General features: G+C 44.2%; 1 protein-coding gene across 4 annotated transcripts in view; it reads left to right on the top strand.

Annotated features, from left to right (window-relative positions):
- col4a5 (collagen, type IV, alpha 5 (Alport syndrome)) overlaps nt 1-13,463 on the top strand; it is a 62,554-nt gene extending 49,091 nt beyond the window's left edge. For 2 of the 4 annotated variants that reach the window (XM_011487662.4, XM_078935941.1), the window contains exons 28-50: nt 62-212; nt 327-440; nt 1,586-1,753; nt 2,649-2,738; nt 2,950-3,096; nt 3,184-3,282; nt 3,364-3,453; nt 3,821-3,960; nt 4,032-4,158; nt 4,393-4,572; nt 4,654-4,704; nt 4,788-4,973; nt 7,798-7,806; nt 9,083-9,216; nt 9,313-9,385; nt 9,465-9,536; nt 9,633-9,761; nt 10,740-10,838; nt 10,908-11,117; nt 11,195-11,366; nt 11,440-11,554; nt 11,692-11,864; nt 12,251-13,463. In XM_011487662.4, the coding sequence (XP_011485964.1) occupies nt 62-212; nt 327-440; nt 1,586-1,753; nt 2,649-2,738; nt 2,950-3,096; nt 3,184-3,282; nt 3,364-3,453; nt 3,821-3,960; nt 4,032-4,158; nt 4,393-4,572; nt 4,654-4,704; nt 4,788-4,973; nt 7,798-7,806; nt 9,083-9,216; nt 9,313-9,385; nt 9,465-9,536; nt 9,633-9,761; nt 10,740-10,838; nt 10,908-11,117; nt 11,195-11,366; nt 11,440-11,554; nt 11,692-11,864; nt 12,251-12,335 (2,814 nt within the window). In that variant the 3' untranslated portion in view covers nt 12,336-13,463. The remainder of the gene's footprint in view (nt 1-61; nt 213-326; nt 441-1,585; nt 1,754-2,648; nt 2,739-2,949; nt 3,097-3,183; nt 3,283-3,363; nt 3,454-3,820; nt 3,961-4,031; nt 4,159-4,392; nt 4,573-4,653; nt 4,705-4,787; nt 4,974-7,797; nt 7,807-9,082; nt 9,217-9,312; nt 9,386-9,464; nt 9,537-9,632; nt 9,762-10,739; nt 10,839-10,907; nt 11,118-11,194; nt 11,367-11,439; nt 11,555-11,691; nt 11,865-12,250) is intronic. The other 2 variants (XM_011487663.4, XM_078935942.1) reach the window with 1 other exon arrangement.
- Nucleotides 13,464-14,099: the final 636 nt, after the last annotated feature.

The raw sequence follows: 14,099 nt of genomic DNA, 5'->3' as shown, positions 1-14,099 counted from the left end.
TGTAAAAGTTTAATGGATGCAGTGGCAAAAACAAATCTAAGTTTGTTTGTGTTTGTGGTAGGGGGAGCCTGGTTTTGGACTTCCTGGGCCTCCAGGTCAACCAGGATTACAAGGACAAAAGGGTTTTCCTGGACCAAAGGGAGATCCTGGTTTTCCTGGAAGTCCTGGCCAGCCAGGACGTTCTGGATTCGATGGAACTCCAGGTCCCAAAGGTAATCTTGAGGCTGGAAGGAAACCTTTGGCATTCATTTAAACCTTTTCAGGAGAATAATTAAGATCCAGTCAGTAATCTGACAGAGGTGTGAGTTACGTTTGTCCTTGTTCAGGTGAGCCTGGAACACCCGGTAATCCTGGACCTCGGGGACCACCTGGATCCCCATCTTCTGGTCTCCCTGGGCCCATAGGTCCTCCTGGATTTCCTGGTTCACCAGGATCACCTGGTAGGTCATTGAGAGCTGTTGTATTCAAAAAAGGCGGCAGACTGCTGCAGTTTTGAATGTGCATAAGGCTGTCCTTCAGCATATTTGTGTTGTCATTACATACCTGATGGGCCGGCAGTGCAAATCTTGTCATATATTTCCAGCCAGGCACAAAGCCCAATTTTTAATTTCTCCTTTATGATCAATTTTCAAACGGTTGGCACTTCCTTGAATTAAAGGGGACGCCATCCATATGTTACTACCAAATAAATGTCACTGATTGGTCAAAGTGCAACTTAGTTTAACACACGTTGGCCACACGTTTGTACTTAGAGCCTGACAACAGTCGTAGAAACTTGCGTATCTATACATAAATACGAGAGGTTTTATGTGTAGAAAAGCCCAACATTCGCTTTACAGTGTTAATCAGCTAAAAAAAATCTCAAAATAACAATGATAAATATATTTAAATGGAATTAGAAAGAAAATCAAGGAGTTATATTGTAAAAGGTGTTTTAACTGGACTATGTGACCCATATCAGAAATCAGTCTTTGCTGAGCTGCTTATACCAGAAGTTCTACCCCATGTTTAGTAAAGTGACAAGCTCTTGATATTTACACAGCCAAAGATCTGAAGCCCAATAAGAGCCTGGACCATCTCCATCGTGATGTCTGATTATACTTTAGACTTCTTTTGCTCTAAATTACCAAAGGAAGCAAAGGTGTTCTTATGCTCATGACTGAAATTATGAAAATGAAATTAAAACTGGTGTTGTTAAGAGCGTCAGCATTTAAGTGATGCTGTAATCACTGGAACAATTGATCCAGCATGTACACAAAATCCGCTGATAACAAAGTTAGCGTACTACTGCTAAAACTGCAGAGCGTCTTTAGTTCTGTGCTGTCTTTGCATTTAATTGCACTAATCCACTGATGTCTCCCCTGATGATCAGCAGAGACAGCACAGTCCATCATTTTACATAGATTCATTTAACACTTTGCCATCCTTCCATCCAATGTGTCTCCAGCTGTGACCTCACCCCTACCTTTATTATACTGCTCCCTCTGATTCTGTGCAGTTAAATCTTCAAGACTGTTTGGGGTCTATGCATTAGAGAAAATGTGACACTATAACTCCAGACTGAATTCTTCATTTCTTGATGCAGGGTTTCCTGGATCGAAGGGAGCAAAAGGAGACCCCGGTATTCCAGGTAGAGACATGCCAGGTCAACCAGGAGAAAGAGGAAGTCCTGGTTTCCCAGGTAGCCAAGGACCAGTCGGATCTCCAGGACCACCTGGAGGTCCTGGACGCGATGGCTTTCCTGGATCTCCCGGTAAAATATAATACATTGTAGCCCTGAAGCAGCGGTCTTGTTTTTCTTTCTCAATGGACTGAAAAACACTAGGAAGAAAGATTTCTGTAAAAATTCTGTGTGACAACTTTTAAAGCCTTAGTCACACCTGCCCTGACAGGTAGGCTTTCTGCGGACGAAAAATGGGCAAACGCAGGTTGCCCACAAGAAAAATCTAAGTTGTAGATTGCGCTGTAAGCTTGTAGATCCCTCATTTTTTTACACATTTTTTTAAATACGAGCATGCTGCTGGTGGAAGGTTGAAGGGAACATTTAAAAAAACGTCCAAGGGTAATAAGTAAGGTAAGTAGGTGAAATGCTGGCACATCGTGCAGATTCTTTCATGCTTTCAGCCTACCGAATCATCTGCAATGCACAAGAAGTCCATTAGTGCTTTTCAAGGGATAAGTGCGTGCATCTTTTTTTAGAATTTAGGAAATTAGACAATCAAAGTGTTACTGGTGTGAGCGTTCTACAGGAGTCCTATGGGCAGTTATATATAACCTCCACTTCCTGTGCGCCTTAAATTGAGCTGGACAACAGAAGGTTTCATACACCGCTCAGGGTTTTTAAGGAAGTGAAGAAGCAATTAGTTGCCTGAGGACATCTAAGCTATACATCTGGGAACACCTAAGATGGTTGGTTGATTGATTGATTGATTGATTGAACTGTTTGTGTGTGTGTGTGGGGGGGGGGGGGGGGGGTTACCTACCCTTTGTCCCCTGAGCTTCACAGCTGGTGCAGGTTCATATCTATTTATTCCTTTATTTGTGGATATGACCTTCAGGAATAGAGATGTGTTATTGTGTTGTTCTGACACATTAACCTGCAGTTTTTAGCTTGTGATGTGTTCCTTACAATTGTTTGACTGTTTCAGGTCAGAAAGGTGACTTGGGTCCCATGGGTCCTCCTGGACCTCCTGGAGGACCAGGGGGTCCAGGAATTCCTGGTGCTCCAGGATTTAAAGGTATTTGCACTCATTCCAAGATTCCTTACATGTGAAAATTTACCAATCTTCTTGCATTTTCAGTTCACGAGTTAGTCTAAACAGGAGTTCTGTGTACAGCAGAGCATGTCCGACCTGAAGAGCCTTAATTCTAACATCTCTTCTAGGCTAGATCTTTCTCAAGGTTCACATCCAACAACAGAAGGAACTCCTAAAAAAATTTTCATCATAGGTGATCCAGGCTTTCCAGGAAGAGATGGTCCACAAGGCCCCATTGGTCCAAAAGGAGACAGGGGAGATCCTGGTATTCCAGGCCCTCCAGGAATCGCCAGGCCACCGGAGAACATTAAAGGAATTAAAGGAGATCCTGGACCACCAGGTATTTTAAGACTTCATGCAAAACTTGTCTGAGATAATTTAGCTGCATCTGCAGTAAAGATGAATTCTGGCCATGTGTTGTCTTCAGGCCTTGCAGGTTTTCCAGGGCAGAAAGGCATCGCTGGACTTCCCGGTGACCCTGGTCTTCCCGGAACAGATGGACGCCCTGGAACACCGGGACCACAAGGTCTGGAACTAACTGCTCTTAGATACATCGACAGAAATATTCAGCTAATGTTTTTTTATAGTTAGATTCTCTTTTTTGCAGGACCTAAGGGAGATTCTGGTTTTCCTGGAAGTCCAGGTAGTCCTGGATTTCCAGGTCCAAAGGGCAACATGGGCGATATGGGAATTCCAGGTTAGTGAGAGGTTTTGTCCTGAAATTCCCTGAGGACAGTTTATAAGTGTGTTTTTGTGTTGTGTTATCATTGTCCAACATGTATCAGTAGCTTAAGGAGGACGCACTGGATTTGTCCAGCTGCTATTCGAACCTCCCTCCATATCTAATGTTCTCCTCAGCTTTAACTTATGATTTTATTTATTTTTTGTTACAACAAGGCTTTAGTTAAAAACTTCGCAGTAAACTACTTTTTTTAAACGTTATTTTCTAACAAACACTTTTCCTGAATTCAGTTCCAAAGCCTCATTCATTAAGAAAGGACAGTCACTTGTTGTGATGTTTTGGAAGCACCAACCTTTTCTGTTTTTCTGGGGTAATTCCTCAGGGCCTTCAGGCCTGAAAGGTCTGCCAGGTATTTCAGGAAGGCCAGGATTACCAGGTCAACCAGGAGCGCCCGGTTTCCCAGGAAGCAAAGGTGAACCCGGCTCTGCTGGCGTTGGACCTGCAGGAATGAAGGGGCAGAAGGTAGCAGATGCTGCAGCTAACATGTCTGAGGTTGGAAAACTCTTTTCTTCATGCTTCAACTTCTCCTGTAGGGTGATCCAGGCCAGCCAGGATTCCCAGGAAATCCAGGATCAAAAGGAAGTTCAGGATTACCTGGACTTCCGGGAGGACCAGGAGGACCAGGTGCTAAGGGGGAGCCAGGTCTGCCAGGATTCATAGGTAATTGTGGATCAGAATAAGGTTTAGAAATGGTTTCAATAAGATCTGAAAATTATTAATGAAACCTGCCTATCACCATTGCCTTCAGTTTCACTTCCTCCAAAAGAACATCTTAGATTTGAAATTGTTGTCTTTTTTTATTGGGATGGAAATTGTTGTCTTTTTTATTAGGAGTTCAACTTAATTGAAAATGTCTAAAAATCTTCACTAATAGACTGTTCTTCTGTCTATTAGGATCTCCAGGACCCACAGGCCCTAAGGGTCTAGATGGGGAACCTGGTATTCCAGGTCCCCTAGGTAGTCCAGGTAGACCGGGAGAGCCAGGTTTGACTGGGCCACCAGGGCTCCGTGGAGAGAAAGGTCAAGCAGGTCGGGATGGAATTCCAGGACCCCCTGGAATCAAAGGAGAGCCAGGTATGTCATAAATTGTCCTCTGTGTGCATTTTTCTTGGATATAATTACTTTAGTTTGATTGGTTTATATTTTCCCCTCCAGGACTTCCAGGTTTTGGTGGTCCTGGTCCTTCTGGGCTCCCAGGTATCCCGGGTGAGTTTGCGCTGCTTCCCTTTGTTTATTGTGAATGTATTTGTTGTTTGTGTTCACTTTTCTTTCTGTTGCTGCCTCTTAAGGCATGAAGGGAGACCTAGGTCCTCCTGGTCCACCTGGTATTCCAGGTTTTCCTGGTCCAAAAGGAGATCCTGGCTTTAATGGTGCCCCAGGTGTTCCTGGTAACCCAGGTAATCCTGGGTCCCCGGGACGTTCTATGCAAGGCCCTAAAGGTCTCCAGGGACTACCCGGACTACCTGGCAGAGAAGGTAAATCCCATTTAGTGTTCATCACCAGCGTCTTGTCTTGTGTTTCTGATTAGGTGTGGGTTGATCTTTAGAGGCTCACAGACTGTCAGAAAAACAAATGTTTACATTTTGAGAGTGATCTATAAAGAAAAGAAAAACAATTGAACACCAGTGGTGTTCGCGAACAACAGCAATTTGATTTGTCACATTGTAGTGGGGCAGAAAGCTTTCTGGAGGGCAGAAAGTTTCCACCGTCCCACATCTGTTAAGCTATGTCCACACCAGGCATTTGATGCACATTCAAGAATGCACTTTTATCCCATGGTGTTTAGACTGGACTGTCACTACCCGATACTAGCGCATGTCCACCACCTACAGTTGAAAGAGGCTTGGTGCGAAATGTCAAAGTAGAGTAAATCTCATGAATCTTGCGCCAGGTTTTTGCTTTCACAGCTCTATTCTGATATCTGAAAGACTTGGTGTCATATAAATCAAACAAACTTGGCACAAACTGCAATTATTTTTTTCTCTTCCATGATCAATTTTCAAACAGTTAGCATTTCCACAAATGTAAAGGGACGCCATCCAAATGTCACTACCAAATCCAAGTCCCTGATTGGTCAAAGTTCAACCGGTTTAACTTTAAACACGCATTCAGTGGCCATGGGTTTTCCACTTTGAGCTCGGAAATGTTTGTAGAAACTTGCATAGCGACGCATGAACACAAACATTTTGAATGTGAATGCCCAAAATACGCATTTATGCTCGTTTACATAGACTTTTCATTGGAAGTGGTTGCTTGAACGTGCGCTGCCGAATGTGATGTGAACGCAGCTTCAGATCAGTGTTTCCCATTCCTGGTTGTCAGGATATACTGTCCTACAAGTTTTCTGTTAAACCTACCTAAACACCGCAGGCTCCTATGACAGACGCTGTAATGTTTCTTTATAGGTTGATGATGAGCTAAATCAGGTGTGTTTTATCTCAGTAGCATTGCTAGTATGCAGAGCAGTGTGCCTCAAAGACCTGAGTTAGGAGACATTGATCTAGATCATAAAAGGTGAGATTGGAAGCAAGACTGAGACTGTGAAAGGTTTTAGCAGTGTCATGGACTCTTTTAACTTTATTCAACATGTGCATGTTAAAGGTGGCACACTTACTTTGAGGTGTAAATATGGACTGCATTTTTTCTGAAGAGATTTTTATTTCCCACCAACATATTTTTTTTCTCTTGACTGCACACAGAGAAATCAGCTCTCACATTCTAAACTCTCGGCTGATTTTTCTGATTCTTTTCAATTGGTTTTCACTCGTGCATTGATCTTAATTATTTATTATGTCTTTTGGACAGTTATTGTCTTTCCAATTTGGATAAAGTCTGTCCCAAGAAGACTAGACTTGCACCTGTCACTAAGGTATCTCCTTGGATAAATGACAGTATTCACCATCTAAAACAGTCTTGCAGAAAAGCTGAACACTTATGGAAGAGAACTCACCTACATGTTAATCTCCTGTACCGCTTTGAGTTTCTTTCAACAGTGCTGTTAGTGATGCGAGGGCTCCATACTTTTCCAATCTCATTTCTAAAAGCAGGGGTAATCCTAAGGTGCTATTTAACACCATTAATTATATTGTTATGCCTAGTCCACCTGCTGGTCCCATCCATTCCAATGGGGATTGTGAAAGTTTTTTATCCTTTTTTATTGAAAAAGTCAGATCTGTGGGAAGCTCTCTATGCAATGCACCTGTTACTGATCTGTTACTGTTACTAATCCAGCTGCACTGGCTCCCCATCCGTTTCCAACTGCATTTTGAAATCCTGGTTTTAACATACAGAGCTCTTTACAACCAAGCACCAGTCTATATAAGACACCTTGTGCAACCATCCACTCCCAGCAGGTCCCTGAGATCAGGTGACCAGGGTCTGCTTGCTGTTAGGAGAACCTGGTTAATACTAAAGGTGATGGAGCCTTTGCAGCAGTGGCTTCATCCCTCTGGAACTCCCTTCCTCTCAGCCTCAGATCTATAGACTCAGTGTTTTCTTTTAATAAGCAGCTAAAAACAAACCCTTTTTAAAATAGCTATTTTCTGATTCTGTTTTTATACTAAGTGTTTTACTCTGTTTTATTGGGAAGCACTTTGTGATTTTTTATCTTGAAAGGTGCTATATAAAAAAAGTTTATTATTATTATTATTACTGATTGCCTGGGATCCACAGGTGCAACGTAATGAGCACCCCTGGTATACAGTTTGTGTGTGGGTGTGTGTAGGTGTTTGTGTGTTTGTGAACCCAGGAAAACTAGGTGCATCCCTTGATTGGTTGACAGCAAACAGGAAAAAACATTTTTGACCCCTTAAAACTCCCAGTGAAGTCCCACTGAAGCTGTCAGATAATGGTCCTGAAGGAAGATGAGGAGAAAAACATCTTGTTTCATCTTGTCCTTCTTTGTTCATGGAGGCATTATAGCGAGATCACTCACAAATCTTCTACCTACAGGTTCATGTGCCAAGCATTTTCTTCTGAAGATCCACAGGATTTTTAAAAGTTTTTTTCAGACTTTTCCTTCTTCTGTCACCAAACTGATCATTCTGTTCATCAGCTGTGCGTTTGCAGTGGTCAGCCCCTCTAAGCCAGTCAGAAATGACTTCCTGTTCACTTAAGAATAAATATTTATGAAGGACCTCTGAGGTTTTAAGTCAATGCTCCATTTCTGTGTGAGGATGAACACAAGGAGACATGAAATGATGCTTAAAAAACTCTGCTCCATATTTCCTGTGCCATGGCTCCACCCACTGTGGTGCTGCCCCACCTCCTCGTGACCAACCTTTGGGTCCACCCCTGCAGGCGTCCCAGGTCAGAAAAAAGTCATCTTGACTTCTGTTGCATTTAGGCAGCACTGTCACCCCAGTCAGTGCTCGAACTGTGCACGAGACACATGGTCTGCCACGTGCACCGTCACCTACTTCTTCACGTGCACAAGGCACATCCACCATCATGTTCACTGCCATGTGCTCTATCACATGCATGCTTCTATAAAACAGAATCTGGATCACAGGTTTATGCTGCAGACTTTGACTCTGACCCGGATGATAAAACAACCTGAGAAGAAACTAACTCCAGAAACTTTTCTGCTGCTTCAAGTTCTGCAGTAGAGAACCTACTTTCCTGGTTCTCCAGGATCCCTGCTATGGCTGATCACACTTTCTGCACTCCACAAATGATAAATGCGGTTTTTCCTCTCTGCCTTCATGCTGTCGCGATCGTGTGGATTTTGTGTTTCAAATCAAACCTCCAGAGTTTAGTATCAGCTTCATCATCTCATCTCTGACAGGAATCGATAATCCAGGGGACCCAAATCCACTTTAGAAAATCTTTAAATTTAGAGAATCTAAATTAATTTAGAATAATCCAGGGCACTACAGAGTAACTTGTGTCACTGTAATTTATAGAAATACAAATATAACCTATACTAATCTAGAGTAAATTTGAACATTGAATATTAATGTAAAATAAGGTAAAAGTAACTCAGAATTATCCAATATAACCCAGAGTGGGACAGAATGATCTAATATAGTAATATAGTGCCTGATTTATGGAATATTTTAGTCTTATTTCTGGGATTTCTGTGTAAAAATGAAATCTGACGTCTTTCCTGCTGGTAACAGAGTCGATACCTGTCAGAGGTCATGATGATGAGGTGAGCTCTGAAAGCTAAAATGCAGCTATGTTCTGCTGTGACTGTTTCTGTTCTGCTGCTGGCTAAACCCGCTTCTCCATCTGTGCCCCGTGAACCAACCCGGCTCCACTTTTCCGGGGAATTGTGGGATTCGTAGGTCCTGCAGGTTAGAGCCAACGTTTGATCGCTGTGAAGCACAGATTGTGGTTCAAACTTTCTGCTGATCTTATTCTGATTTTGATTGGGGGTGTGGAGTAATACTCTTTGTGCACACACACACACCGCTTTCCGTTTTGCAGAATCATCCCTATTTCATTATTTCTCATTTGTTTTATTTCAGCATGAACTCCTGTCTTAACAATTGAATGCTCCTGCATCACACACTGCTTAAACATGAAGTTTGAGTCAGAAATGTTGGAAGAGGTCAGATTCTCTCATCTTTTGCATCTTAAGGTCTACCTGGACCCGAAGGTCCCCGTGGGCTCCCAGGAGGTGGTGGTGTCAAAGGTGAAAAGGGCTTTCCTGGTTCTCCTGGCCAGCCAGGCTTCCCTGGACAGAAGGGTGATCCTGGTACTCCAGGATTTCCGGTGAGTTTGTCTGTCGCATCAGACTGAAAGGTTCTTTTTTTGCTCAGAGATTTAAAGCAGATCCTGATATAACCACCTTCTTCTGCTTTTCATAAGGGCTCCCCTGGAAGTAGTGGTCTTCCTGGTTTGAAAGGAGACTCTGGAGTGCCTGGTGTTCCAGGTTTTCCTGGTTGGTGGATAATTTTTTACTTTAACTTATGATTGTTTAAGTAAGCCAAACTAAGAACTATTTCTTGTTTTATTTCCAGGACCAAAAGGCGACCAGGGTCCACAGGGTCCCAGTGGCTTTCCTGGAGATCCTGGGAATCTGGGACCACCCGGTGAGTTTACACCTCGGCTTTTAGCTGAAAATGAGTCCGTTCTTGTTGATGTTTCACTGGGCAATACAGACTTTACAACATTCAATCTTCCACCAGGTCCACCTGGTGATCCGGCTGTACAACCCCCTCCTGGCTTTGTGAAGGGAGTGCGAGGGCCCCCTGGTCCCCCCGGCAGTCCTGGTCCTAAAGGCCAGACTGGGACTCCAGGTCAAAATGGAGAGCCAGGTGGGTGAATCAGGACTGGAATAAACTGATTGAAGTTTAGTCATGTGTTTAGAGAACAAAAGAGATGCTTTGAAAACCACTTGAGGCTTAATCATTCCTGTTGTTTGTTCTTGTTTTTTTTTCCAGAAATGGTTAGATGCAAACAGTCAAATGTTTTGACTGTTTTTACAGATTTATTTTGAGGTTGTTTTTTTTTAATTATTTCTAACAGAGCTTAGGAGTGTGGAAGGAGCTGGAACTTCTTCCACTTTGGAGAGGTGAAGGAGAACTTCCTTCAGGTTGAAAGAAGGTTTTGCAGTTTTTAAAGCATCCAGTTCCTCACTTTATGGCTTTTAAGATCTTTGCCCCTGTTGAACACACAGATTATGCTCCATCCTAATCAGGATGTGGGGGTGCTCTCTGTAGCCCCCCCTGTTGGTACGGACCTCATGGTCCTTCACAGGACCACACAGACCCACGCTCACCAGTTAACCTAAAGCTAGGGACACATCAGGCAAATGCCGTGTGAACGTGCCGTAATAGTTATGCCTTAGACTGTGGGTAAAAAGCTGGAGATCCACACAAAAGGACCAATCCGGGATTCAAACTGGGAGCCTTTGGCAGGAACCTCCTACCTTGTAGAGGCAGCACCTTTTAAAGCCTTATTTCAGACAGTAAAGTTAAGGTCTGGTGTGTTTGGGGGAAACAAATAAGACACATGGTTGGGTTTACTGAAGATGCTAGTTTAGACCTGCGGATGGTGCTGTTGCATTGCTTGAAGAGAATACCCAGGGAGGGGGAGGAAAACCCAGAAAGATGAAGCAGGAGGTGCAGGTGGGGAGTGTATTGAAGGACAGTGGGCAGGACTGCTGTTATTTGAAGTCCATTAAAGGTTCATTATTCCTTGCCTTTCAGCTGAATTTATTTAAAGTTTTTGTCCCCAATACAACACTTAAAAGACCAAATTAAGCTAGAGCAGGTGTTTCCTCCTCCCCCCAGGTCCCCCAGGTGATCCAGGTGATCCCGGTCTGGACGGTCCTCCCGGTTTCAACGGCCCACCTGGCCTGAAGGGAGACCTTGGACCTCCCGGGCAGCCTGGTGAGTGAAGCAGAGCCACCTGTCTAAACACCTCAGCTCAGAGACCTTATCAGGGATTTCTACCTGCAGGCCTGCCGGGCAGACCTGGTCCTCAAGGTGCAGATGGCCCACAGGGTCCCAGCGGTCCTCCAGGCTCAGCGTCGGCCCATGGCTTCCTCATCACTCGACACAGCCAGGCTCAAGAGGTGCCCTACTGCCCTGACGGCACCAACCTGATCTATGACGGCTACTCACTGCTGTACGTTCAGGGCAACGAGCGCGCTCACGGGCAGGACCTCGGTATGCTGGCTCGCTCCGTCTGCCCCAGGAAACCTGAAGTCAAACTACAGCAGACTCATACATGATTTCTCTTTCAGGCACAGCCGGCAGCTGCCTGCGCAGGTTCAGCACCATGCCCTTCATGTTCTGCAACATCAACAACGTCTGCAACTTTGCTTCCCGCAACGACTACTCCTACTGGCTGTCCACCCCCAACGAAATGCCCATGTCCCCCGTCACAGGAGAAACCATCAAGCCTCACATTAGCAGGTTACTGCAGCAGCAGCACAGCAGAGCGGCTCTGTATGTATCCAGACATGTGAACAGGTTAATGTCTGTGCAGGTGTTCAGTGTGTGAAGCTCCGGCTATGGTGATCGCCATCCACAGCCAGACCATCCAGATCCCTGAGTGTCCTCAGAGCTGGCAGACGCTGTGGATAGGATATTCCTTCATGATGGTACGCTGGAGTTAGCCTGTTCTGCCATTAAAATGTGCAAGCACTTCCTGAGGTTCCATCCACAGCTCCATAATGTAGAAGTGTCTCCTTCTTAGTGTCTCTCATCTACTTGTTTGTGACCCCCCCTCTTTTCTCAGCACACCAGTGCAGGTGCAGAGGGCTCCGGTCAGGCTCTGGCCTCCCCTGGCTCCTGCCTGGAGAGTTTCCGGAGCTCCCCCTTCATAGAGTGCCACGGAAGAGGAACGTGCAACTACTACGGGAACTCCTACAGTTTCTGGCTGGCCACCGTGGACTTTTCAGAGATGTTCAGGTGAGCATGAGCACACTAGGGATGCCACAATTCACTTTCTCTACAATTTAGTTCAAACCTCGATTTTTGGGTCACAGTTTTGTTTCAGTTCAATTAATGATTTACCTATTGCAAAACAAGAAAAAACAAAAATCAAAAACTTAATTTGCTAAAAGTAAGAAGACCTTACCGGCACCTTTCAGATGATTTATACTAAACCTGTTTTAAAAACTGTATCTTAAGAAAGAAAAAAGACCTTTGTTTTAAGAAAAAGGTCTTATTTTCTGTCTTGCAAGATCTGTTGTTTTTAGCCAGCCCGCTACCCTCTTAGGTGGGTAGTCGTCTCCTCTCAGACGTCTGTGAGTCAGTAAAACATGACGAAGAGTATCCCTCCTCTTCACTTGCAGAAAGCCCGAGCCGGAGACGCTGAAGGCGGGGAACCTGCGTTCGCGCATCAGCCGGTGTGCAGTCTGCATGAAGAGGACGTCGTAAGCGGACAGTTCGCTCCGCCCTGAGCAAAGACAGTCGGATGGTATGATGGAGGACACGACGGGGGCACATCCACCGCCCCCCCCCACCTGCTGACATGATGCTGAGGTGGAATTCCAAAAATGGCTCGTCTTCCAGAACAACAATGGTGCTACTGTGCAACACAGCTTCAATTGATCCTGAAGACTGAGTGAACAGACCTTCTTACAGATAACCTCGGTCTCTAACAAGTACCTCAGAATGAAAAGAACCCCCCCCCCCCAACATGGTGCCATGATGGACGTTTGACCACAAATCCCTCTTTTTGTTTTGTCTTTGATGAGGAGCAAACGATCTCCACGGTTACTAAACCGCACTTTGACTTCCCAACATCAGGATGACAGACGCACTGACGAGACCGCTTGCTGCTTCCTCATCCCTGTGCTCTTCTTTCTTTTTTTATGTTAGTGTTATTGATGCCCCCCCCCCGCCCATCTCCCCACCTGTTAACATACGCTCATCTGTGAGAAGATCTCGTGTACAGGATGTAAAACTCCTCGCCTTAGCTCAGAGGTAGACAAAGCTCTTTGCTGTGACAATTGTATTTAGCTCACACACACATGCACGCACACACAAGCACATTCTCTGTCAGACATGGACTCATTATTGTACAGAGCTTTCATGAATGAAACAGTATTTTATATATAAAACTATAGATATGAAAAAAAGGCAAAAATATTAAGTGTATTTGGCGTGGTGGGGGGGGTTGTGTATTTCATTATAGTTGACCACACAGAGCCATCAAATCAACTGCAGTCACTTATAATTCGTTCTTTTTGAAGAGAACAGATGCTGAACCTCATGTGGCGGGCGGGGGGCGGGGGGTGGGGGCACAAAAGCGTGCATGGAGTGAAATCTGGAGCTTAGTGTTCAGGTTTGCTCAGGTGAACTAACAGAGGCACTCTGTACTGCTTGAGGGGGGAGATATGTTTTTTATTTCTTAGCAAAAATGCTCTTATGCTATCTAATACTGTCTGACTGGGAGGGGGGGGTCTAAAACTGTTTTGTTTCTGCTTTGTTTTCATGTTACTCCGAAGTTGTTATAAACTTTTCAGACTGAAATAAATATCATGTCCATCATGTCTATTGTGAGAGCGTGAACGGCGTCAATTTACTCCACACCCCAACCCCCACCCAAAAAAAAGAAACGTTCATTTTTATTGGATTTGATTCTGCATTTAGAGCAGAAAGTACTGTACTTGAGTATGGACCATGTATGTGTAGTGTAGGACATATACTGATTACTTATTCAGACGTAATTACAACTTTTTAGGTTTATAACATATAGATAATATATAAAAAGTAAACTGCCTGACTTTTAGTATAGAGTAAGCATACTTGTAGCATACCTAAATAGACTACTTTCTGCTAAGGGGAACAGTCTTTGAGGATTTTCAAAGGTCTTCCTGGTAACATTTATCCCTTGTGCTATCTTAGATGACCCCACCCTAACATTGACATTACATTTCATGTAATCCATGGACACTAGTGAAAATCACAAATCATTGAAGAAAAAAGGTTCAGAGCACTGTCTAGTGGGTCTAGATCAGTGTTTTTCAACCAGTGTGCCGCGGCACACTAGTGTGCCGTGGGAGATGGTCAAGTGTGCCGTGGGAAATTGCCCTCATTAACTGATCTAACAACATTTCCCATCTCCAGGATTTCAGCTCTCTGTTCATCCAAACAGGCCCTGATAAAAAACTGAGGAGTTAGGAATATAAAAGATCG

This window comes from Oryzias latipes, chromosome 18, assembly GCF_053564925.1.
Source record: "Oryzias latipes strain Hd-rR chromosome 18, Olatipes_Hd-rR_3.1".
Classification (NCBI taxonomy): Eukaryota; Metazoa; Chordata; class Actinopteri; order Beloniformes; family Adrianichthyidae; genus Oryzias; species Oryzias latipes.
Note: the sequence above shows the minus strand (reverse complement) of the source record. Positions and strands in the feature narration are given on the sequence as shown.